The 25,944-nt window shown below is 45.0% G+C and overlaps 2 protein-coding genes and 1 long non-coding RNA gene across 4 annotated transcripts; 2 read left to right on the plus strand and 1 right to left on the minus strand.

The window, feature by feature from the left end:
* Positions 1 to 343: 343 nt before the first annotated feature.
* On the minus strand, positions 344 to 2,240 carry BLOC1S3 (biogenesis of lysosomal organelles complex 1 subunit 3). 2 transcript variants are annotated; one of them, XM_082231381.1, is made up of 2 exons: positions 2,127 to 2,240; positions 344 to 1,170 (listed from the first exon to the last, which is right to left on the minus strand). In XM_082231381.1, the coding sequence occupies exon 2, from the start codon at positions 1,157 to 1,159 to the stop codon at positions 584 to 586; it is 576 nt and encodes a 191-aa protein (XP_082087507.1). In that variant the 5' UTR covers positions 1,160 to 1,170; positions 2,127 to 2,240; the 3' UTR covers positions 344 to 583. The 2 variants fall into 2 exon arrangements, with proteins under 2 accessions (XP_082087507.1, XP_082087508.1); XM_082231382.1 differs by lacking the exon at positions 2,127 to 2,240 and adding an exon at positions 1,599 to 1,621.
* A 3,408-nt stretch (positions 2,241 to 5,648) lies between these two features.
* Positions 5,649 to 8,471, plus strand: LOC309536710. The gene is made up of 3 exons (XR_014221709.1): positions 5,649 to 6,133; positions 6,510 to 7,527; positions 8,206 to 8,471. It is a non-coding gene; the product is annotated as an uncharacterized lncRNA (long non-coding RNA).
* A 4,013-nt stretch (positions 8,472 to 12,484) lies between these two features.
* On the plus strand, positions 12,485 to 20,751 carry LOC309536982 (galectin-9-like). The gene is made up of 5 exons (XM_082231414.1): positions 12,485 to 12,641; positions 14,725 to 14,813; positions 17,397 to 17,592; positions 19,464 to 19,572; positions 20,612 to 20,751. Exons 1-4 carry the CDS (start codon positions 12,612 to 12,614, stop codon positions 19,569 to 19,571), a joined length of 423 nt encoding a protein of 140 aa, XP_082087540.1. The 5' UTR covers positions 12,485 to 12,611; the 3' UTR covers position 19,572; positions 20,612 to 20,751.
* Positions 20,752 to 25,944: the final 5,193 nt, after the last annotated feature.

A 25,944-nucleotide genomic window follows, 5' to 3' on the forward strand; every position in this document is an offset into this window, starting at 1 on the left:
TCAAACCAGTCCTGTTCCACCACCATCATGATGGATCACAAGCTTGTACAGGGCGAAGTCTTTTAAAAGAGGCCCCGTGGAACTGTGTATTTGCGGGGCCTCTTTTAAAGGACTCACCCTGTACTACTCACTTGCTTAATCACCTACATTAAATATGTCTGTAGGTGGGCAGGCTTTCCCGCTCTTTCTCAGACTATTCACATGTCACAAATGAACAGAGGTATGCGTGGACAGACAGACTAGGTTTTTTCTTTACATGAAATGGAAGCTTTTAAGATGCTGGTGTGAGTATAAATATGGTAAGCATTAGCATTAAAAATTCAACATACATTGAAGAGCAACAAAAGATTTATCAAGAGCAGTTTAATTTTCTTTGACTCTACCATGCTGGACTATTTAGGCAAGGTTATTACAGGATATACAAGTGTGATTGAAACACTAGGCATCAAAAGTTTTGAGTCAAAAGCTTCTATTCCAGTTTCTTATTGCACCTTATGGCCAGGGATGGAGCAGTCTCTCTCTCTCAACACCTTTAACTGCCTGCAAAAAGCAGTTAATTGGCTAGCTATTGTTCTAGAACCAGCTAGGTGTTTACTGGAGGTAGCTCTATCTGGATATCAGGCAGCAGGTTGCAGCTGGTGATGATGTCTATCTTTTCTGCAACAGCACGCAAGTCCTCCAGGACAAGCCGGATGTTGTGTGATGCGCTGATGATGCCGTTTTGGGAGTTACTGAGCTGTCCAGTTATGGCCCCAATCTCCTTGATAGCAGTCTGGTACACTTGCTTGACGGTGCTGCTGACATCGTAGTACAAGCGGGCATTACTCTCGATCAGCTTCTGCTGTAGTAAAGTGCTGTAGCGGCCGCGATGTCTGATACGAAGGGCAGGCTTCTCTTCAACCGCTGTGGGGGACCCCAGATCCTCATTCCTGAAAACAATCAGTGGAGGCAAGTCCGTGCCGATCAATTTAGGCTCTGCTTTCGGCCTACAGGGGCTTGCATCTTCCTCCTCATCTGTTTCAGAGGCCTCCCCAGCAATTTTTACGCCAGAAAGGTTGGGACATGAAGCCTGGGGTACGGAGGACAGATAAACCTCTTCCTCTGAATCAGTCTCTGAGGCTTCTCCCTGAACAACAGTTTTGTACCTCCGGGTGGTCATTTTTGCATTACCTAAAGAAACAAAAGCAACTTCAATTTTGAGAATTTGTGACGGAGATAAACCTACCAGGATAACCCCAATTGATTATATCCCATTATGGAGCAGTAATTAAGAATAGGATGTACAGACAGTGCTGTTGATGTGGGAGGGGTTAGCATACCATTACCCAATCCTCTCACACGGGTTACCCCAGGGTTGTTACTTTTAACACACCACCACAAACAAGATTTGTGTATCATTTGCTAATTTATATCTATTAAACTGTTTGCTTGTAAAAGCCTACTGTAACATAAATGGAAATGCATCCCACCGCAGCGGTGAGATACCATACGTCTCACTCAAATAGTTTTAAATTGCTCGGGGTTGCCTTGGGCACGATAAAGCAACTGATGAAATAATAATAAAAAATAATGATAGCAAGAAAGACTGGCCAGGCTACCTGTGTGGCTGCTCAGTGTGTACTTCAGGTGCTAAATGCAGATAGGAAACGTCAACACCCCCCCCCTTCATAGAATCAGAGAACTGTAGAGCTGGAAAGGAACCCAAGGGCCATCTAGTCCAGCCGCATAAAATGCAGGAGTCTTTAAACTGGATGCGTTGCCAACCCAGCTCAAGCAAAGGCGCGACCCACTTGCAGAACCAGCCGCAACAACCCCAATCCTCCTCTCCCCTCCCCTCCCTTTTTTCTCTCACAGCCTGACCTAACGGATGCCTACTCGGAAGTAAGCGCCACTAACTCCAAGGGAGCTTTCTCCTTAAGTAAATGCACAAAAAACCCTGCAGCTACACTCTCTCTCTCTCTCTCTCTCTCTCTCTCTCTCTCTCTCTATATATATATATATATATATATATATATATATATATATATATATATATATATAGATGCAGCTGCTGCTATTATTAATACTACTCCTCCTGTCTTAGGTACAGCATACCCCCCCCCCGCAAAAAACCATCCAAACTCAACCTTCCGATCAGGAAGAAACGTCTCCACCTTGGAGCTGGTCACATGACACAGACGGATCACGTGCCGCAGCAGCGCGTCGCTTTAAGTTTGGAGGTTAAAAAAAAAGCAGCACGTAGCACATGCGCGCTGGCGGCTGGAGGCTGGCGCGAGCCGTCCTCTTCTCTCAGCCAATCCTCTCTCGCCTCCGCCTCGCCGTCTTCGCCTTCTCTCCCTTCGCGAGCCCAACCGTCGAAAAGTTTTGAGCTGAGGAGAGGCTATAAAAGGGGCCGCTCGGCTGGTGCAGAGCGCATTTCCCTCAGGGCTAGAGAAGTTTGTGGAGCTGTAAAGGGCGGGGTGGGTGGGGGCGAGGTGGAGAAAGGGAAGGGAGAGCTCAACGGTTGGGCCAAGAAATTACTTAATTTATTATTATTATTATTATTATTTTATTTTCAATGCAGAGTTACAACAAAAATTACAAACATTGAATCCAAAATAATACTGTACAAACAAGAAAGAAAAACAGAACACACAAAAAACAAAACAAAAAAGCACACATCTACAAATAAAAGTATATCCTCATTCTAATCTAGTCATTACATATACACCTGTTGACTTCCTTTGTTCTAAGACCTCAAAAATTTACTCTTTCTAAATTGTTGTGTCTAATGTAGATTACTTCTATCTTTATACTTTTATTACGCCATTTTCCCTTTAACCCTGTAAAGCATCATTCATTACATACTTACTTAATTTCATAGAATTTATACACCGCTTCATCGTAAACACACGGTTACCCTCAAAGCGAATCACAAAGAAACCAAAAATCTACAACCCTACTTTAAAACACGCCAAAGTTAACATGCTAGCACGGATTAAAATGACCTTGTCGACTTACTTTCTGACTTTAAGAGCTGTTCGACAGTGGCATGGTCTTGCCTTGGAGGTTTTTAAGCAGAGTTTGCATTGGTGCTTTAGTTGAGATGCAGGGGTTTGGGTGAGATGACCTTTGGGGTGCCTTCCAGCTTTTAAAAGTCTATGATTCGATTCCTTCCTAAGCATCTGGGTAAAGGTAAAGGGACCCCTGACCATTAGGTCCAGTCGTGGCCGACTGGGGTTGCGGTGCTCATCTCGCTTTATTGGCCGAGGGAGCTGGCGTCCAGCTTCCAGGTCATGTGGCCAGCATGACTAAGCTGCTTCTGGCAAACCAGAGCAGCGCACAGAAACGCTGTTTACCTTCCCACCGGAGCAGTACCTATTTATCTACTTGCACTTTGACGTGCTTTCGAACTGCTAGGTTGGCAGGAGCTGGGACCGAGCAATGAGAGCTCACCCTGAGCGAGGATTCAAACTGCCGACCTTCTGATCGGCAAGTTCTAGGCTCTGTTGTTTAACCCACAGCGCCACCCGTGTCCCTAAGCATCTGGGTAGCATTGCCTAAACAGGAATGCTTTTAGCAGGCACAGAAAAGAATGTGGTGAAGGCGCCTTCCGGATCTCAATAGGCAGGTAGTTCAAAAGGGCAGGGGCCGCCACGCTACGCGATCAGAGTTCTTACAAATGTGGAACGGAGGCTCCAATACTTTGGCCACCTCATGAGAAGAGAAGACTCCCTGGAAAAGACCCTGGAGTTGGGAAAGATGGAGGGCCCAAGGAGAAGGGGACGACAGAGGACGAGATGGTTGGACAGTGTTCTTGAAGCTACGAACATGAGTTTGACCAAACTGCGGGAGGCAGTGGAAGACAGGAGTGCCTGGCGTGCTCTGGTCCGTGGGGTCATGAAGAGTCAGACACGACTAAACAACATCAAAGCACCACAGTTGCAGGAAGCCGCTGGAGGGGAAGAGGGCTCTTGCGCTTGCTGGTTTCCCATGCAGACAACTCTTCAGCCGCAGTGAAAACAGGATGCTGGGCTAGATGCAGGGCTAGATTTAGGTTTGATGAGGCTCTAAGCTACTGGTAATGGGGCCCTTTATATGTCCAGCTGTCCTTTGTCAACAACAAATTGTCGCTATTTTTTGTGTTGAATATACAGTGGTACCTCTGGTTGCGAACGGGATCCATTCCGGAGCCCCATTTGCAACATGAGCAGAACGCAACCTGTGCCTGCACATGCGTGGGTTGCAATTTGCTGCTTCTGCACATGCGCATGACATCATTTTGAGCGTCTGCGCTTGCGCAGGCAGCGAACCCAGAAGGGACCCATTCTGGTACCTCTGGGTCACCGCGGGATGCAACCTGAAAAGATGTAACCTGAACTGAACGTAACAAGAGGTATGATTGTATGCTATATGGTAGTTTATGGACCTAATACAGTGGTACCTCGGGTTACAGATGCTTCAGGCTACAGACTCCGCTAACCCAGAAATAGTATCTCGGGTTAAGAACTTTGCTTCAGGATGAGAACAGGAAATTGTGCAGCAGTGGCAGCAGGAGGCCCCATTAGCGAAAGCACACTTCTACTTAAGAACAGTTTCAGGTTAAGAACGGACCTCCAGAACGAATTAAGTTCTTAACCCGAGGTGCCACTGTAGGTATCTAAAGCCATTTGCACATGCATAATGTAGGCACCCTATACAGTGGTGCCTCGCAAGACGAAAAGAATCCATTCTGTGATTCTCTTCGTCTGGTGGTTTTTTCATCTTGCGAAGCAAGCCCATTGACGGATTAGCGGATTAGCGCTTTTAGCGGCTTTTAGCGGCTTTTAGCAGCTTATCTGCTGATCGGATCAGCTGATAAGCGGCTTAGCGGCTTAGAAAAAGGGGGGGGAAAGGAAAAAAAACCAGCAGGAACTCGCAAGACATTGTTGTCTTGCGAAGCAAGCCCATAGGAAATTCGTTTTGCGAAGCACCTCCAAAACGGAAAACTCTTTCGTCTAGCGAGTTTTCCGTCTTGCAAGGCATTCGTCTTGCGGGGCACCACTGTATATAGAAATGAGCAAACCAATGATATTTTAGGGAGCAGGTTAGCAGGCAGGGCCCATTACTTACATCATAGGAGCCAAAACAAAACAAAACAAAACAAAACACTGTTGCTGTATTTAGGTTTTATTTTATTTGTTTTTTAAGTTCCCAATAGTTTTCTTTAAACCATAGGAGATATTTAAGCTTTTTCGTTATGATTAATTATTCTGCCTCCAGTATTGGATCTTCTTTAAACCATTTTAAAACAATTTTGTTGCCTAACAACAACTCTTTGTGCTAGGTGCTGCCATTATCCACTGCTTGGTTTTTTAAATATAGTTTCAGCAGCTGCCCTATGTGGTTTTTGTTCTATATAAAATGCTGTACAGTGGTGCTTCGCAAGACGAAAAGAATTCGTTCTGCGAGTCTTTTCGTCTTGCAATGTTTTTCGTCTTGCGAAGCACGGTCCGTCGCAACTGCGCCTCTTCAAGCGGCTTTTTTTAAAAAAAGCGCAAGATGTTTTCATCTTGCGAAGCAAGCCCATAGGGAAATTTGTCTAGCGAAGCAACGCAAAAACGGAAAACCCTTTGGTCTAGCGAGTTTTTTGTCTTGCGAGGCATTCGTCTTGCGGGGCACCACTGTATCAGTTTCTGCCACTTTGTATTTCAGAGGAGACAACTAATGGAATATTTAGGAGTATAAATAAATTTATGGGAATTCTCCTGAGCAGATATAGTTGTCAAAAGCTGATAGATTTGCAGACTTGCAAGAGTGACCCCTAATCTCTGGCTGTATTTTATAGCTGCACCCTTGGAAACTGCTGATTGAGAGGAAAGGTCACTCCTTTGCAGAAGACCTTCTTGCCTTAAGGGTCCTCTACTGAGGGACTCCACCCCATGCCCCTGTTTTTTGCCCATGGATGGTGCATCCTGTTTAAGAATTTTATGGACCCAGGTCACTCAGGACAGATGTCTGCTGACCACATGAAACTGCCAGGGATCTGGCAGGATTGTTGCAAGTGATCATCACAGACTGTCCATTGTGTTTGTGTGCATGTGTGTGCATGAAACTCCACTTTGGCTAGGAAATTAGCCCAACTGCTTCTGGATTTAGGGAGATAAAGGTAAAGGTAAAGGTACCCCTGCCCGAACGGGCCAGTCTTGCCAGACTCTGGGGTTTGTGCGCCCATCTCACATCTATAGGCCGGGGGCCAGCGCTGTCCGGAGACACTTCCGGGTCACGTGGCCAGCGTGACAAAGCTGCATCTGGCGAGCCAGCGCAGCACACGGAACGCCGTTTACCTTCCCGCTGGTAAGCGGTACCTATTTATCTACTTGCACCCGGGGGTGCTTTCGAACTGCTAGGTTGGCAGGCGCTGGGACCGAGCAGCGGGAGCGCGCCCCGCCGCGGGGATTCGAACCGCCGACCTTTCGATCGGCAAGCCCTAGGCGCTGAGGCTTTTACCCACAGCGCCACCCGCGTCCTAATAACTATTAGGGAGATAGTTATTTCCAAAATAACCCAATATGAGCCATGGATAGTTACTGTAGTTCATCTCTCGTTTTCCTTGCAAGAGTTGCACTTTCACATGACCTGGAGAGGAAGTTCAAGAGTTCCTTGTTGTTTCCTTTTTGCTAGCATCTCCTTCCAACATGTCCTTATATAGCAAGATTTTAACTTTCTCGCAAACAAGAGTGGACTGTACTGAATTTTTTTTGGGTCATGCAATAACAAAAGGAAAAGAAACCTTTAGAACTTTTGGTTCTCCAGGTCATTGTAAAGTTCAGACTTAAAGCTGGGGGTCATTAGCAGCTTAAACTACAGCTCATTCCCCCTACCTATCACATTTCAAGTTGCTTTTGCACATGGCAGTACACACTAGAGAGGGGGCAGGGATGTCTTCACCTGAGGAGCATTATCTGCTTGGTTTTCATGAGCCTGCAATCCCTCCAAATCCCATTCATAAAGCTGTCATCTGTGCATGTACAATGGCTGCATCAAATGTACACACCTCAGCTTAACCATGGCTTACATCCTGAAACTGGATGAAAGCTGGGAAGACACATCAAACAGCAGCATTTATCAAGAAACTACATGATAGATATGGATTGTGGCTGATAATATGTAGAAGAAGAGTCTTTATTTGCATCAGCGGCTAGCCATAGCAATAAAATAAAATGTACTGAAGACAGAGGTAAAAACTTAACTATGGAAAATACATTTTGGGGGTTTACATCAATAAATCATAGATCTTATTCTAACTGCCCCCGCTAAAAACCTTGCAGTTTTTGCTTATATCATGTGTACATGGCTTCAGATGCCAGCTGTGGGAATGCCAGAGTAAATGGCAATGTGTTCACAGCCATGTTCAAAGAAAATGCTTGCCATGCAAAAACAAAAAGGGGGAAATGCTTAGTTTTTGTTTTATTATGAAAAGTTCATCTTCATTTTCACTGTTTAGAAAATACAGGAACTTCACAGAAAGAAATTAGCAAAATAGAAAATGGAAGCTTTTTTGTTGTTGTTTAGTCGTGTCTGTCTCTTTGTGACCCCATGGACCAGAGCACACCAGACACTCCTGTCTTCCACTGCCTCCCACAGTTTGGCCAAACTCATGCTGGTAGCTTCGAGAACACTGTCCAACCATCTCGTCCTCCGTCGTCGCCTTCTCCTTGTGCCCTCCATCTTTCCCAACATCAGGGTCTTTTCCAGGGAGTCTTCTCTTCTCATGAGGTGGCCAAAATATTGGAGTCTCAGCTTCAGGATCTGTCCTTCCAGTGAGCACTCAGGGCTGATTTCCTTAAGAATGGAGAGGTTTGATCTTCTTGCAGTCCATGGGACTCTCAAGAGTCTCCTCCAGCACCATAATTCAAAAACATCCATTCTTCGGCGATCAGCCTTCTTTATGGTCCAGCTCTCACTTCCATACATCACTACTGGGAAAACCATAGCTTTTACTATACGGGCCTTTGTTGGCAAGGTGATGTCTCTACTTTTTAAGATGCTGTCTAGGTTTGTCATTACTTTTCTCTCAAGAAGCAGGCGTCTTTTAATTTCGTGGCTGCTGTCACCATCTGCAGTGATCATGGAGCCCAAGAAAGTAAAATCTCACACTGCCTCCATTTCTTCCCCTTCTATTTCCCAGGAGGTGATGGGACCAGTTGCCATGATCTTCGTTGTTTTTTTTTTTTTTAATCTAAGCGTAATTATTGTTGCATGGTGGGACAGGGTTGAGAATGGGAGGCAGTAGGCCGGATTCAAAGGCACTGTGGACCAGATGACCATGCCTGATATAGATGGTAAAATAAATGGGAGAAGCATGAATTTAACCACTCATTCAATGCATGCTATCATTGGAAATATCCAGTGACTGCTGTCCTTTGATTTTCCAACGAAACCACCCTTACTCTTCCTCATCCTCCCTGCGCTCCTGTTTGTTTGCATTAGACATTTAGGTCAAATCATAGCTTTTTTAAAAAAATAGTATTTATTAGGGTTTTAAGTTTACAAAAAGGCAAAAGAAAACACACCAAATTAAACAATGACAAAACAACACATCACAATAAAAAAAACCATAAAGATAGAAACAATTTTTTTTTTAAAAAAAATCAAACCTTCCCATAACTTATCTTTCATTTGCTTGTTTCCCTGCTGACCTCCTCACACCTCCCTTTTTTTGTATTCTAAGTCAATTATCCATTTCAGCAAATTCTTTCCCTCTCTTCAAAATTTTTATCCTGGAAATGTATCTTGATCTTAATATAAATTTACTTTCCCTCTTTTCACCAATTAACAGTCTATTTTTCTTAAATCTTTGTTACATTTTTGCTAAAATCTCATAGATTCATTCCAACATCATTCTAACATTCATTAATTTTACAATGTTTCTGTAAATAGTCTTTAAATTTCTTCCAATCTTCCTCCACCGACTCTTCTCCCTGGTCTCGGATTCTGCCAGTCATTTCTGCCAATTCCATGTAGTCCATCACCTTCATCTGCCATTCTTCCAAGGTGGGTAGATCTTGTGTCTTCCAATACTTTGCAATAAGTATTCTTGCTGCTGTTGTGGCATACATAAAGAAAGTTCTGTCCTTCTTTGGCACCAATTGGCCGACCATGCCCAGGAGAAAGGCCTCTGGTTTCTTCAGAACAAATCATAGCTTTTTATATAAGGCTTTGATGCTTGCCAGTCATAGAATTATAGAGTTGGAAGTGACCACGAGGATCATTTAGTCCACCTTCCTGCAGTGCAGGAGTCACAGCTGTAAGATGTCTAATATATTGTAGATTTAAAAGTGTTTATTTAATTTTACTCTCTTTTTGTAAAGTTTTTTATTATTTCATTTTATAATGTATATAAAAGAAAGAGAACAATTATAACCGACTAAAATAAAAAAGATTATAAACATTCTAGTTTTGTAAGCAAAATTATTTGAGATGGTTTCCAAGTGCCTGGTATTTCTTCACCATTCCAATTTTTTAAATAAATTAATTAAAAAAGTAAGAATCAAATCTTTAAACTTCTTGTAGAAATTTGAAGAAACACCATCTGGGCCTAGTGTTCATTTGGTTTTCAGTTTTTTTTCATAGCTGGTTGAGTGACTGAACCCAAAGAGTGCTCATTAATGGTTCCTCATCATCCTGGAAAAAGTGACAAATGGGGTGTCTCAGGGTTCTGTCCTAGGCCTGTTGTTGCTCAATGTCTTGGATGAGGGAATTGAGGGGATGCTCATCAAATTTGCAGATGACACCAAACTAGGAGGGGTAGCTAACGTCGCAGAAGACAGAATCAAGATTTAAAATGACCTTAACAGATTGCAGACCTGGACACAAGCTAACAAAATGAATTTCAACAGGGACAAATGCAAGGTTCTGCACTTAGGCAGCAAGAACCAGTGGCACCAATATAAGATGGGGGACACCTGGCTTACTAGCAGTACATGTGAAAAGGACGGAGAGGTCTTAGTGGACCACAAGCTGAACATGAGTCAACAGTGTGATGCAGCAGCAAAAAAACCCCCTAACACTATTCTAGGTTTTATTCAAGGGAGGCAATAGTAGCACTCCTGCCTTGGTCAGACCACACCTGGAGTACAGTGGTACCTCGGGTTAAGTACTTAATTCGTTCCGGAGGTCCGTTCTTAACCTGAAACTGTTCTTAACCTGAAGCACCACTTTAGCTAATGGGGCCTCCTGCTGCCGCTGTGCCACCGGAGCACAATTTCTGTTCTCATCCTGAAGCAAAGTTCTTAACCTGAAGCACTATTTCTGGGTTAGCGGAGTATGTAACCTGAAGCGTATGTAACCTGAAGCGTATGTAACCTGAGGTACCACAGTACTGTGTGGGCACCACAATTTCAGAAGGATATTGACAAGCTGGAACATGTGCAGTGGAGTGCAACATCACAAGAAGTTGTTTAGACTGATATCTGCCCTCATCCACCTTTAAACAAATGTTCCCCACAAAAATACTTAGGCTAGAATAAATCACAGAGACTTGGCCCTGAGATGTGCCCCAGAGGTAAAAAAGATGGTGGTTGGACTAGATGTCCTTTGGTGTTCTTTCCAGCTCTACAATTGTATGATTCTATGATGGCTATTCTCCACCTCCACAGTGAGGCAATATTACTTTTGAATACCAGCTGTTGGAAACTACAGGAGGGGAGAATGTTCTTGGGCTCGGGTCCCACTTGCTGGTTTCTCATAGGTATCTGGGTGGCCACTGTGACCACAGGATGGTGGCCTAGATGGGCCATTGGATTGTTCCAGTAGGCTCCTCTTATGTTCTTGTGTACGGTGTGAAGGTAGAATTAAGATTTATTGCTATGTTTGCTGTTGCATCTGGCCCTGACCATTACTGGCTTGTGCTCAACCCACAGATGATTGCTCAGAGGGGAATGTTCCCTGTTCCTGGGTTAGCTACGCATTTTGGTGTTCAGCTGAGGATAAAAACCAAACTACTAAGAAGGCAGCAAACTCCACTGATGTAACACACATGATACAGAAGGTGGAACCTTTCCAGAAGACGTTATACTGATTCACAGAATGCAGTACGTTACGTTTCTTTCTTCAATATATACATAGATTTATCATGAACATCTGTACAAACTATCTTAACACATAACCATACAAACAGTAACAGAACCATACATCTTCAGTATTTGTTTTTTTTAAAAAAATGATATTTATTAAGGTTTCAAAGAAAAAAATTACATAAATAAAAAGAAAAGAAAAAAAGACAGAAATAAGAATAAAAGAAAAATACAAAATACAAAAAAGATAAAAAACACTTTAAAAATACATCAATCTTTCCACCTTACATTCATTTCCTTGCTTCCCTGACCTCCTCACACCTCCCTTTTTTGTATTCCAATTCAGTTAGTTAATTCAGCAATTTCTTTCCCTCTTTGTTTTTATCTTAATCCTTTAACTTAATATATTATAACTTTGGATTCTCACCTGTTAATAATCCATTTTACATACACCTTTATAGCATTGCTGCTTAAACCACTTAACTTCATTCTGACATCATTCTAACATTCATTAATTTTGCAATATTTCTGTAAATAATCTTTAATTTTTTTCCAATCTTCTTCCACCGACTCTTCTCCTTGGTCTCAGATTCTGCCAGTCATTTCCGCCAATTCCATGTAGTCCATCACCTTCACCTGCCATTCTTCCAGAGTGGGTAGATCTTGTGTCTTCCAGTACTTTGCAATAAGTATTCTTGCTGCTGTTGTGGCATACATAAAGAAAGTTCTATCCTTCTTTGGCACCATTTGGCCGACCATGCCCAGGAGAAAGGCCTCTGGTTTCTTCAGAAAGGTATATTTAAATACCCTTTTCATTTCATTATAAATCATTTCCCAGAAAGCCTTAATCCTTGGGCACGTCCACCAAAGGTGAAAGAATGTACCTTCAGTCTCTTTACATTTCCAACATTTATTATCGGGCCATACATCTTCAGTATTTGTAAGGGATACCCTTCCTTTCAGTAATGACTGTTCATGCAAGTTGTTATTTTAAAAAGAAAACTAAAGTTTATTCTATATCTCCTCCCTGCCCAATGTTCCCTTAATACTTGTGCAAACTTTCTAACCCAGAAAGAATCCCGTTTCTCTCACATTTATTATTATAAACAACAAAGAAAAGCATCAAAACCCATAAACATTTCTTCAAATTTAAATTTTAAAAACGGCTTCCTAATGAATGAAAGCACTTTGTTTCCCCAATAAATAATCACGAATAAAAGGAAAAATCATAACAATTCAAGTAAGTGCTCTGGGCTTCCAAAGAGCATAGAGGTATGTCATCAAACAATAGTATTTTTTAAAAAAGTAAAAGCCACAGTTCTGTCAGCTTTTTGAAATTGCTGACACCAGTTACAGGGCAATGTAGTGCAGGTGGGGGAAAATGCTTGTGCAGCAAAGCAGATTTCCAAGAACCGTCTCATTTAAAGGTAAAACAGTCCTGGTGGTTTTGCTTTCACACGTTTTGCTTCCTGAGGAAATGAAACTTAATTCTATATAAGCATCTCCTTTCATTGCGTCTTTGGAGGGCAGAAAAAGGTGGAGAATCATTCGGTCAGTTCCAGCAAGTGCTATAAGATGGCTTTCTCCTCACCTATTTTGCATCCAGTGAGTATAGAAATAAGATGTTTAATAGATGAAAGCTGTTGGGATTGCAATGGGAAGAAGGGTGGCGTGGGCATCTTCTCAATAGATTACCGTATTTTTCGCTCTATAAGACACACTTTTCCCCTTCAAAAATTAAGGGGAAATGTGTGTGCGTCTTATGGAGCGAATGCAAGGTCCTTGGCTTCAGCGATAGCAACGCGAAGCCGCCTGAAGCCCCCGGAGCACAGGGATCCCTCTCGCTCTCCAGGCTTCGCTTCGCTGGAGAGGCGCTGCACAGTTTTCCCTCTCTGCGCAGCGCCCCTTCAGTGAAGCGGGAGGAGAAATGGAAGGGGCTCCGTTTCTCCTGCCGCTTTGCTGAAGGGGCGCTGAGCAGAGAGGGGGAGAATTCCCCCCCCCGTTCTCCCCCTCCTATGGTTCGGCGCGTCCTATAGAGCGAAAAATACGGTATGTTTGTGCAACATGCAGCACAAAGCTGGAGCTTTCTAAATGACAGCATGCATCTCATACGGTGAGGCAGATCTCTAAAGCAGATCTCTAAATAAGTGGCCAAGCAGATTTGCAGTCCCTTTCCTGCCTCCTTCACAGCAGAGTTTTTGCAGGCAACCTGACCAAGCTTGCAGGTGGAATGGCGACCTGCAGCTAGGATCAGATATTGATTCAAACATATAGGAAATGCAGAAACTAAGTAGGCAGAGCTTTGGCATGGAATTGAAGTTGTCATCCATCTGCCTGGCGGGACAATGGAGGAAAGTGCCATTGGGGAAACAGTCAAATGGCTGAAGAGTTACAGTGCCTGCTTTTTTGTTTTATTGGTCATTCCTGCTCTAATCACTGCTGTGGACTGTCTGTCTCCAGGCACTGTGGTCATCTGCAAAGGATCCCAGCATGGAATTGGGTGATGGGAAAAGCTTGTCTCCTTAAATATTTTGTCTGCCAGGCTGTTCAAGGCACAGTAAGGGGGGGGAGGGAAAGCGAAGATAATAGAATAACAGAATGGTTCAGCTGGAAGGGACCCTGAGGGTCATCTAGTCCAACCCCCGCAATGCAGAAATCTCAACTGAAGCACCCATGACAGATGGCCAGGCAACCTCTGCTTAAAAACCGCCAAGGAATGAGAGTCCACCACCTTCTGAGCGCGTCCGTTCCGCTATCGAAAAGCTCTTACCATCAGAAAGTTCTTCCTAATGGCAAATCCTAACCACTGACTTCCAGTTAACCACAGCAGTGATGTGGCTCACATTCCTTCCTCCTCTCCAAATCAGAGGAGGAGGTTAAATCATAGCTGTCAACTTTTCCCTTTTCTTGCGAGGAATCCTATTCGGAATAAGGGAATTTCCCTTAAAAAAAGGAAAACGTTGACAGCTATGTATTAAATGCATCTTTGCATTTAACATGCTGGGCTCCCGCCAACCCCAAAGCCAATAGAATAGCATTAGCTGGAAGACCTGATAATTTTTGGGACTGTGGTGGGCATGGAGGAGGAATTAACCCTTGCTCCCCTAGCTGAGGTCCCCTAGGGGCTTTAAGTTTATTCCCAAGTTAAGGTCTCTGCCTAGGGTGTCCCCAACTCTAGGACCAAGTGTGCATATTTGAGAAGCACCCTCCTGATTTTTAAAACTTAACTACTTCCAGTAGGGGACGCAGGTGGCGCTGTGGGTTAAACCACAGAGCCTAGGACTTGCGGATCAGAAGGTCAGCGGTTCGAATCTCCGCGATGGGGTGAGCTCCCGTTGCTCGGTCCCTGCTCCTGCCAAACCTAGCAGTTCGAAAGCACATCAAGCGCAAGTAGATAAATAGGTACTGCTCTGGCGGGAAGGTAAACGGCATTTCCGTGCGCTGCTCTGGTTCGCCAGAAGTGGCTTAGTCATGCTGGCCACATGACCTGGAAGTTGTACGCTGGCTCCTTCGGCAAATAAAGCAAGATGACCCAAGAGTCGCCGCGACTGGACCTAGTGGTCAGGGGTCCCTTTACCTTTACCTTTACTTCCAGTAGAGATTTATAATAGATGATGATGATAAATGTATAGTTCATTTTGGAGAATAGGAACAAGGATGTGATGATTTTTGTTTTTCTGCTCCACAGAGTGTTCCCTTTCTGCAATACTTTCACGCGCCCTTGCGTGGGGGGATGTCCATTTGCATCATAGGGCAGGTCCTGTATTCCGCCAAAGGGTATGTCTCCCTGTGTGCCTCCTCTTTGCCTCCCATGCCCTCCTTCCCTCAACAAATGCCCTTACCCCTCCTACAATCTTTCTCCTATTGCTAAAGAATTTCCCAGGCTGAAGTCAGAAAGTTATCTTCTTCTTGTTGCTGTTGTTTAGTTGTTTAGCCGTGTCCGACTCTTCGTGACCCCATGGACCAGAGCACGCCAGGCACTCCTGTCTTCCACTGCCTCCCGCAGTTTGGTCAAACTCATGCTGGTAGCTTCGAGAACACTGGCCAACCATCTCGTCCTCTGTCGTCCCCTTCTCCTTGTGCCCTCCCATCTTTCCCAACATCTGGGTCTTTTCCAGGGAGTCTTCTCTTCTCATGAGGTGGCCAAAGTCTTGGAGCCTCAGCTTCAGGATCTGTCCTTCCAGTGAGCACCCAGGGCTGATTTCCTTCAGAATGGAGAGGGTTGATCTTCTTGCAGCCCATGGGACTCTCAAGAGTCTCCTCCAGCACCAGAATTCAAAAGCATCAATTCTTCGGCGATCAGCCTTCTTTATGGTCCAGCTCTCACTTCCATACATCACTACTGGGAATGAAGTGATCCCCTTCATGGATCACTGCCTTGCTATGGCGAAGGGGCTTGAATAACTCAGAGAAGCTGTGAGCTATGCCGTGCAGGGCTACCCAAGATGGACAGGTCATAGTGGAGAGTTTTGACCAAATGTGATCCACCTGGAGCAGGAACTGGCAAGCCACTCCAGTATCCCTACCAAGAAAACTCCATGGACAAAGACAACAGGCAAAAGTTATCTTAGGGAGCCCAAACCCTCTACCACACCGAGATTAACTCTTCAGACTATATTTTGACTTTTTGTCACATAGAAAAGATACTATGAGCAGCACTGAGGGCTCATTCACATTCACCTTTGCTTTCATGCTTTCGAGGCAACTGCCCAGGCTTTCCAGCTCTGTGTTCGAGTGTTTGTTTGTTGTGTCCTCAGGTTTTCCCGGGGGAAACCCATGTTTTACCTGGGAAAACCCAAGTGAATTGGAGCAAATGGCAACCCCCCAAAAACCCTATTTCCAGTTGCTCCGATTCAGTGGTGAAATTTGGGTCTTCCTGAGGAAAGTGCTGGGGCTAAAAAGCCTGTACTGGTCAAAACTTCCTTTCAATAATGACTGCTATCAAAAGTTGTTATTTTTAAAAGAAAGCTAGAGTTTATTCTATAGCTGCTCCCTGCCCAATGTTCCCTTGCAGGGTGTCAATACTTGTCACAACTTTTCCCACCCCTTCAGGACAAATCACACTTACCAGAATTCTTCTGTGCAGCTTTTAAAAGGTCACTTTTTTTTTTTTGCACTGGCTACACATCACACCACCACCCTGTGACAATTTAGTATGGGGGACTCAGACCTGGGGTCCGGATGCGGCCCTCCAGGCCTCTGCATTTGGCCCTTGGAGCTCTCCACGGGCCACACTGTTCACTGGCCCTGCTTCATATCCAGAGTGTTTTTGCCTGGCTGGAATTGGCCCTCAAACTCTGATCATGCATTTTCTGCTTCCCTGGGTAAAGGATGGGGATGGATGGGTGAGTGGATGTAGGACAGCCTTCAGCAACCCGGTGCTATCCAACAACATCCGGAGGACACCAGGTGGTGAAGGCTGATGGAGAAACTAATCTGCTGCGCAACAGGTAAAACTATATTACTAAATAAGTACAACTCCTTCCTCCATTTTGCCTCTGGCCCTGCCCACCACTGGGGGGGGGCACTCAGAAGGTTGTCCAGAAAGCAAATGTAGCCCTCGGGGTGAGCAAACCTCCCCACCTGTTATGTACTGAGTTGAATGGGATCCAAAATGCAGCAGTCTGATTGGCCCTAGAACAACAGGATCCAGAATGCAGCGGTCTGATTGGTCCTAGAACAATGCAGCAGTCTGATTGGTCCGCAGGAGCCACCCAATCCAGCTCCAGGTGGAAGTGAATCCACAACCTGATTGGCCTACAGGAGAACCCCGGAATTAGCCAATCACGTGCAGCCCATTGTGTAAAGAATGTATATAAAGCAGATATTGTGGGGGAAATTCCATTCCTCCTCAGCACTATGAGGGGAATAAAGAGCATGAAATCCACTCTCAACTCCGAGTATATTTCACCACCCTTTTTTTTAAAGCAGATACTTGTGTGCATTGAAATGCTACACATTTTAAGGAGGTGAAAACTACAGCCACCTTTGCGTTAAGTAGTTTCTCTAGCACTATACACCAGTATGTATTTAATAAGCTTTAATGGCCCATCCTATCCCAAAGTCTGGGTAGCTGAGTTGGTTAGAGCATGGCACTGATAATGCCAAGGTTGCTGATTTGATCCCCATATGGGACATTTGCACATTCCTTCATTTCAAGGGGTTGGACTAGATGATCCTCAGGGTCCCTTACAACTTTGATTCTATCGTTCTAAGGTGAGTTTCAGGACATCCTTTCTTAATTCAGCCTCAAACTACCCCTTTCTCCCACTACCCCTCCGCTATTAACCCCCCTCACCCCACCTTTCCCTTCAGTACCATCTCCTCCTACGTAGCTTCAGTGTCAATATCGCATTTCAGGTTCGCGTTCACTGTTAATCTGTTGGGCGAGAATGGCGACATCGTCTTCCACTTCAACCCGCGGATGAACGAAAACGAGGTGGTCTGCAATACGAAGCAAAACGGAGGTTGGGGAAAAGAGGAACGCTGGCCCATTCCTTTCGAGGCAGGGGCCACTTTTATGATGATCATCGATGTCATGAGCGACTGCTACAGGGTGAGGCTGCCGGTGGGGCATATCTATTCTTCATCAAACAGTCTTCTCATGGCCTGTGGGCTTTTAATTCTCGTGGCTCAAGATGGCTTTACTTTTTCTGTAATGGGCAAGATGGCTTTATGTTTAGTAAAGTAAAGCGGTAAAGTGGCTCCTGACCATTAGGTCCAGTCGTGACCGACTCTGGGGTGGCGGCACTTTATTCTCGCTTTATTGGCCGAGGCAGCCGGCGTACAGCTTCCGGGTCATGTGGCCAGCATGACTAAGCCGCTTCTGGCGAACCAGAGCAGCGCACGGAAACACCGTTTACCTTCCCGCCGGAGCGGTACCTATTTATCTACTTGCACTTTGAAGTGCTTTCGAGGAGCAGGGACCGAGCAACGGGAGCTCACCCCGTCACGGGGATTCGAACTGCCGATCTTCTGATCGGCAAGTCCTAGGCTCAGTGGTTTAACCCACAGCGCCACCTGTGTCCCGGCTTTATGTTTAGGCAGTGCTATTTTTCTAGAAAAAGAGGTGCCAGAACTCACCATGAACGCCCCCTCGTTCTCTTCGAATGGCAATGGCGCCCTCTTGAGAGATGCTGGAACTGAGTTCTGGTGAGTTCCGATTGAAAAAAAAGCCCTGCTCCTTGTGCCCTCCATCTTTCCCAACGTCAGGGTCTTTTCCAGGGAGTCTTCTCTTCTCATGAGGTGGCCAAAGTATTGGAGCCTCAGCTTCACGATCTGTCCTTCCAGTGAGCACTCAGGGCTGATTTCCTTCAGATTGGATAGCTTTGATCTTCTTGAAGTCCATGGGACTCTCAAGAGCATAGATGAGCATAAAGCTTCTGAGTTTGCTTCTCCTATTCTTTCGCATCCCCAAATACTCTCAAGGATGAGCGAATGCAAACATGCTCTGAGCTACCTTTACTCCTTGTTTTCAGAAGACACACAGCCCCTAATGTTAATATATTAGATAAGGCACGTTTCCCTCTCCTATCTAAAGTATGTTTCAAAGTATGAATTCATCTTCCTAGTGAACTCATCTTTGTCACTGGAGGTGCAAAAAGCCTCTGAGGCATGAAGCATTTCTGAGACTGGCTTCCTAACAATGATTTCTTTTGGACAGAGAGAATCTGGCCATGTGTGGCTGCCTTTGAAAACAGTTCAGAGGCAGCAGCTAGCTGAGAACATCGCGGGGCGAGGCTGCTAATGGGAGCTAGGCGATGAGACCTCTCGCTCCTGTATCAAAACAACTTTACTGACTCCTAGTGGTAGTCATTATTATGATAGTTATGATTATTTCTACTGATTAGTAGCTTTTTCGCAGGATTAACACATCTCACCCACTAAAAAGAGACAACAAATGTCTGAAACCCTCCAAATTTACATGCAAAAGCCTGGGCGAAAAAAAATGTTGTTGCATAAAGATATAAAGTGGTAGCTCAGTTTACGAACTTAATCCGTTCCGGAGGTCCATTCTTCAACCAAAGCTGTTCTTAAACTGAAGCGCGCTTTCCCTAATGAGACCTCCCGCCGCTGGTGCCCTTCCACTGTTTGGCTTCCATTCTTAGACAGAGGTAAAGTTTGCTAACCGGGACACTACTTCCGGTTTTGCGGAGTTCGTATACCGAATAGTTTGTAAACAGGGCTGTTCTTAAACCGAGGTACCACTGTATAATGATGCTGTAAGGCCGGCCTCCCTAGGGAGAGCATTCCACAAGGAGAGAGCCATCACCGAAAAGGCCCATTCTCATGTCACCACCCTCCACACATCCCTCAGAGAGGGCACATGTCTTAGATGACAATTGCTCGGCACCCTATGCGGAGGTACTGGTCGTGCTGCCCTAAATCTGCCTGTGCTGTCACTTTCTTGTTCTATTCTTTCCCTAGGTAACTGTCAATAGTAAAGACTTCCTGAAATACGTCCACCGCATACCCTTTTTTAGCGCCCGGGCTCTGGAGATCAAAGGGGATGTCAACTTGCAGAGGGTCTCTTAGGGTGAGTTGCAGGTTTTTAAAGCTTCTTAATCCTTCCCCGTTTAAAACTTGTCAACGTGGTTTCCACGTTTCCAACGTGGAAAACAGCCGTTTGTCAGTTAAAGAGAAGTCCTTTGAAATGAGGCAATCTAATCTTAAAGGAGCTGTTGTTGGGCAAGTTTATTTATTTATTACATTGATATCTCCCACCCTTCCTCCCAAAGGAGACAGATTTGCAGAGCAACAAGTGATAAAGCAATAAAAACACATTGAAAATAATTCCAGTACAGATGCAGACTGGGTGCGAACTCAACTTAAAAGGTTTGTGGGAGGAGGAAAGTCTGCAGTAGTCAGTCAGACCTCTCTTAAAGGAACACCTTAGTCCTACTGATACTACTGACCAGTGTCAAATCATTTGACCCTGGCCAAATCTGATGTATCAGGACAACGTGACTGCTACGTACGCTTGGATGAAGGCAGGTTATTTGGATCTCTTCCGTTGTGATGTCTATCCTAGTTTTGAAATCTTAAACTGCTCTGCCTTCTGTAGGGCAGGGGTAGCCAATGTAATGCCTTTCAGATGTTTTGGACTACAACTCCCATAATTCTCTACATTGGCCAGGCTTGCTGGGGCTGTTGGGAGTTGTAGTTCAAAACGTGTAGAGGGTACAACAATAGGGTTGCCATATTTCAAAAAGTGGAAATCTGGACACACTACCAACATGGCTGCCATATGGCCAGATTTTCCTGGACATTTAAGCGATTTCTGCCCAGACGCTGTTTATGAGGGCTGAATACTGAGTATGTCCAGGAAATTCTGGATGTATGGCAATCTATACAACATTGGTTCTCCTTGCTCCAGTGGATGATCTTCCCTGGAAGACAAAGGAGGCTGAGACCCTGATGAATCTCCTGGATCTCTTGGTGGTGGCTGATGCAATCAGTCAGAGTATCATTCTGGACCACTTTGTAGGACTGTGATGAATGGGGAATACCTGTGGTGCCGGTAACTCATTTGCATTTTTTAAAATTGTGTGTGGTTGTGTTTGTTTGTTTTACAGGAACAAAACAAAAAGAGGGGAAAAGAGAAGACAATGCTCAGAAAGACGACACAGAACAGAAAACAAATTTATTTTTTAAAAGGATTATAAATTGCTATACCTTGTCTACTTACAATAAAATAAAAGAGAATGCAACTTAATATTTGTGGAAGAAATATTGTTGACTAGTATATAAAAACGAGTCTGAGCTTTCATGGCCTCTTGCATATGGATTCTGAAGAGTCTGTGAACATTAGGAAGAGAGAAACCATTATTGCTCCAAGAAAATACCTTTTGCAACAGATCAGTCCTCTCCTTAAAAAAATAAAATCAACAAATACTTGCAGGCATGCCCATAATGGATCTGAGGTTTCTAGAAGTTATGGTGGGCAGAGAAGTGCCGATTTAGAGGAGGGGACAGCAACAGACAATGCAAATATATTTCACCAAGCACACCGCCCACTAGTGGGAATGGGAAACATTGACATAGATTTTGGAGACATAAAATTGAAAGTGCCTATGTATGGATGAGGGAACCCAAATGTGCACATGGAAACAGCAATCCACAGAGATATCTGAACCCATTGTTATTATTAGCAACCCATCCTTCACTCTAAGGTCCAGGTGCGCGTTACAACATTAAAACACAATGTTTAAAACTGTTTCAAAAAAACTTGCAGTCACAGAAATAAGGTGGGGCCCAAAAAATAAACACCTCAAGTCTCAAAAGCCAGGGCAAAGTGTTAATAATAATAATAATAATAATAATAATAATAATAATAATAATAATTTTAATTTATACCCCACCCTCCCCAGCCAAGGCCGGGCTCAGGGCGGCTAACAAGCAATAATAAAAACAAGTTGAATGATTACAACTTAAAAACAAAATTAAAATACAACATTAAAATATTGAAACATTAAAATATTAAAATGTAGCCTCATCGCAGGAGGAGAAAGGAAAAGAAAAAAGAAAGAAGAAAGAGAGGGAGGGAATCAAATTGGCTCCAAGCCAAAGGCCAGGTGGAACAACTCTGTCTTACAGGCCCTGCGGAAAGAAATCAGATCCTGCAGGGCCCTGGTCTCATGAGGCAGAGCATTCCACCAGGCCGGGGCCAGTGTTGAAAAGGCCCTGGCTCTGGTTGAGGCTAATCTGACTTCCTTAGGGCCTGGGACCTTTAGGGTGTTGCTATTCATGGACCTTGAGGCTCTCCGTGGGGCATACCGGGAGAGGCGGTCCTGTAGGTACGAGGGTCCTAGGCCACATAGGGCTTTAAAGGTCAAAAGCAGCACCTTAAATCTGACCCTGTACTCCACCGGGAGCCAGTGCAACTGGTAAAGCACTGGGTGAATATGCTCCCATGGCAGGGACCCCGTGAGGAGCCTCGCTGCAGCATTCTGTACCCGCTGAAGTTTCTGGGTCAGCTTCAAGTGTTGTGTGTCCAGCATTTGCCAGGGGCAAGGTGTCAGATGCTGCTCTGTGGGGAAGGAGCTCCACACCTCCTCACCCCTTCCCAGCCTTTCTCTGCCACTGCCAAGGCCCAGCCCCACATGAGGCATTGGCTCTGAGGGGCAGGCAGAGTGCAGGGCTGGCCTGGGTGGGAAGAAAGGGGGAGCGGAGAAAAAGAAGTCTTGAATTTTTTTTATTTAAAAACGCTTTGTACGTCAACATCTAATCTTGCCCCTTTCTCAAATTTATTTATCGGAGTGTGTTTTTCTTGTTGTCAATCTACCAAAGAATAAAATGAAACCAGGATTGATGGGTTTTCTGTGGGCGGTGGAGGGTGGGGGTGTGCTGGTGAAGTGGGGGGTGGCACTCACCCTTCGTCGGATAGGAAATGCTCTGTGGGGGAGGGGGCACGGCAATGGGGGTTCGAGGAGGGTCAGTTGGAGTGAGGAGTGAGCAATGTCCCTATTTCCATATGAGGAATGTTGGAGGGTATGCAATCAATGGCTTATAGCCATGACATGGCTATGCTCCAGCTCCACAGTTGCAGTGATGCTTTCGAATTGCTGGAAGTCACAGGAACAGGGGTGAACAAAGGCGTTGTGACACCCGGGGCGGCAACCCGCTATGTACGGTGCATGTGCAGCATGCGCTGTACTTAGAGGTGCCACACATGCGCTGTACATAGCGGTTTGCCGCCGGCACCACTCCAGCGCTGTACGAATGGTGCCGGGATCTTCTGCTCGCAACTTGAGCGGCGCCGCTCGCAGCAAACCGTTATGTATAGCACATGTGCGGTGTTGTTATGTACAGCGCATGTGTGGCATCGCGGTTTCCTGCTGGCGCCAGGATCCTCTGCTCACGGCTGCAGCCGCGAACAGAGGATCCTCCACATGCGGCTGTGGCAGCACGGTGGCTGCTCGTGCTGCCACAAGGCCCCGTGGGGTGCCTTGTCACCCGCCCCAGACATGGCACCCAGGGCACACCCCCCCCCCCGTTGTGACGCCACTGCACCGTAAGGGAGAATGCCCTTATGCTTGAGTCCTGACTCCTGCGTGTCGGTTTTGTGGGAATGTTCAGGGAGGCAGGAGAGGATATATTGTTTAATGATATCCTTCCTAACTTGTGTTAGCAAGTTCTACGGCTTAGCAGAGTTTAAGCATTCCCCTTTAAATGCACAGCGGTTAGCTTGTTGCAGGCTCGTCTCAATATAAGATTCCTGGTAAGATCCCATCTCGTCCCTCTTAAAAAGAGGCAATCTTATTAAAGTCAATATAAAACTAGTTTACTCACAATCATTCAGTTCACAGTTGGATACCTGAAGGCAGACTTAGGTTACAAAAGTATATGTACATGTGGAACTATCCCATAATAGTTCCAAGTGACTGATGACAGGCAGTCACTTCTGCTAACATGTAGAAAAACAAAATGGAGAAGAGAGAGAAGCTAAAGAAGATGGTGTACTCGTCTTCCCCAGATTAGGCCTCACAGACACAGGCCTCTAGTCACATGCAGAGAAAGTTTGTCCCAGCTCAGGAGGAAACAGGAAGTTAGACTTATTAAATAGTGGGTGGACATAGCAAACAACACAGAGATTTCTCCGAGTAGTTCTTTATAAGTAAACTGGAACTGAACTGAACATCAAACAGCTCAGCCGGCCTGCTTTTATAGGCAGCTGGCTGTCAACATTGTAACAACAACAACCCAGGGTTTCCTGCCTAAATTAACTGACGTGGACCTGAGTGAAAACTATATACACGATACCCCTGGTGGCCGGGGTGAGAACTTCAATACATAACTCCCCTCCCCACCGAGATAAGGCAATAATTACAATCATAGTGGTTCCATTACACACAGCAATACCCTTATTGGTTTCAGTCAGGGACATAAGCATATCAATTCCAATTTTACAAGTTCGCAGGCATAACTGTTTCGCTATCAACTATATTGCCTGTAAGACTCACCATCACATATTAATTTACCCTATTCACCATACAGCTTTACATGTGCAGTTTGTCCGGTGAACATAGTCTTTTAAATAAGCTGGACGCTTGGAAACCCTGCCGGACCGCCAAGGCCCAGTATCAGAGTCTGGATGGCCGCCCGATTCTGGCTGCGACTGTAGTGTGACCAAATGTGGCGTTGAGCCCGAGTTCCCTGGCTCCGCTGCTGTCGAAGGAACTGCCGCGAGCGGACTCGGTGGACGGTCAGGCATGGCAGTGGTCTGAGTCTCTGGAGAGCCAGGCAGACCCACCAAAACGACTTGGCTCGGCTCCATGTCCGCAGTTTTGAGGAAGATGTAGGTGGAGCCTCGCCTTCCATTAACAACTGCTCCGGAGCTGGGGCCATAGTTGGGGGCACAGCGGTAGTGTCCAAATCCCCAACCCTGCGCCTTAGCTGGTCTATGGGCCGGCACCACAAGCGTCCGTTCTCTTTTTTTAAAAAAAATATTTTTTATTGATTTTCCAATAAATCCAATAAATAAGTATTTTTCATAATACTTAAATTAAAAACTAAAAAACTAAAATAAAAAGATCAAATTATAGTTCAAATCGTATTTATTAATTTCTTGGGGCTCCCCACGGTCTGGATCTCTAGAACATATCTCCGCATCTTAGTTCTGCTTCTCCTTGTCGTTTCTTTATTTTCCACATCTTGATATTAATGCTTGGTAATTTTTTGTCCCTGGGTCCAGGATTCTCATTCATGTCAAACACCATATACTTTCATCTGCCGAATACAGCTTTGTTAATATAAAATTTTTCCAACTGCCTTTTTATCAGCTCAGCTTCATCTGATCAGCTTTTTACCAGCTCAGCTCCGTTCCAATTCCGGGATGTTGTCCAAATCTGTTATCTTTTATGGCGCAGCAACTCATTAATTGTCCAACAAGCGTCCGTTCTCGAGTGTCACCTGGTACAAACGGGGCCCTGTGACCCCCACTACTGTGGCCGACACCCAAGGAATGTCCCCCACAAAGTTCTGGGCAAAAACCTGGAATAAAAGACCGTGGTGTGTTAATATATAACAAGACTCCTGGCTGGCACAGAGCATCCACTAGCATGTCCATTCTAAGAATGTTGTACTTCATTGCTATGTGCTTCACATCCCTCAGGTTTCTCCCAAGAACCTGGTTGGCCAATGGGAATGCTGGACTATCTAGTCCAATGGTGGACTAGATAGCCTGATTCAGTAGGCTTACCTTATGTCCTTGTGTGCTGTGTGAAGGTAAAATTCACATTTGCTGCTCTGTGCACTTTTGTCTCTGGCGCTGACCACCATGTGCTCACCCCCAGAAAATTGCCCAGAAGGGACTCTCACCCCAGACTGAAAAAGATTCCCTGCACCTGGGCTAATTCCTCCTTATGGTGGTCAATTGATCATTGCTTGATAATTTGTATTCACAATCCCAATGTTTAAGATGCAGGTTGCAGATGATCCGTCACTAACTTATCCTTCCCTTGCCTCCTACCCTCAAGGGTTCAAGGCTAGAAGAGAGGAGGTAGAGCGGTCCATAGTCCTCCTTGTCCTCCTGAGCTGGCTTTTGGCCCCTTCGTTAGGGATTGTGGAGAAATTTGATTCAGTCTGCATTTAAAGACGAACACACCTAATTCACACTTCCCATAACAATATGAGAACTGAAACGCAGCCCTCCTTTGGAACCTACTTCTCTGAATTTTGCAATGCAGCAAAATAATATGCACAAGAATACGGGGGTAATGCGGAAATAAAAACACACAAATCAAAATAATATATAGAAATGTGTTGTATTAGGGGAAATCAATTTTCAAAAATATGTGTACAAGTCATACCTTGGATTCTGAACGCCTTGCAAATCAAACGTTTTGGCTCGTGAACGCCGCAAACCCAGAAGTGAGTGTTCCGGTTTGGAAACCTTCTTTGGAACCCA

This window comes from Podarcis vaucheri, assembly GCF_965113315.1.
Source record: "Podarcis vaucheri genome assembly, chromosome: 7".
NCBI lineage: Eukaryota > Metazoa > Chordata > Lepidosauria > Squamata > Lacertidae > Podarcis > Podarcis vaucheri.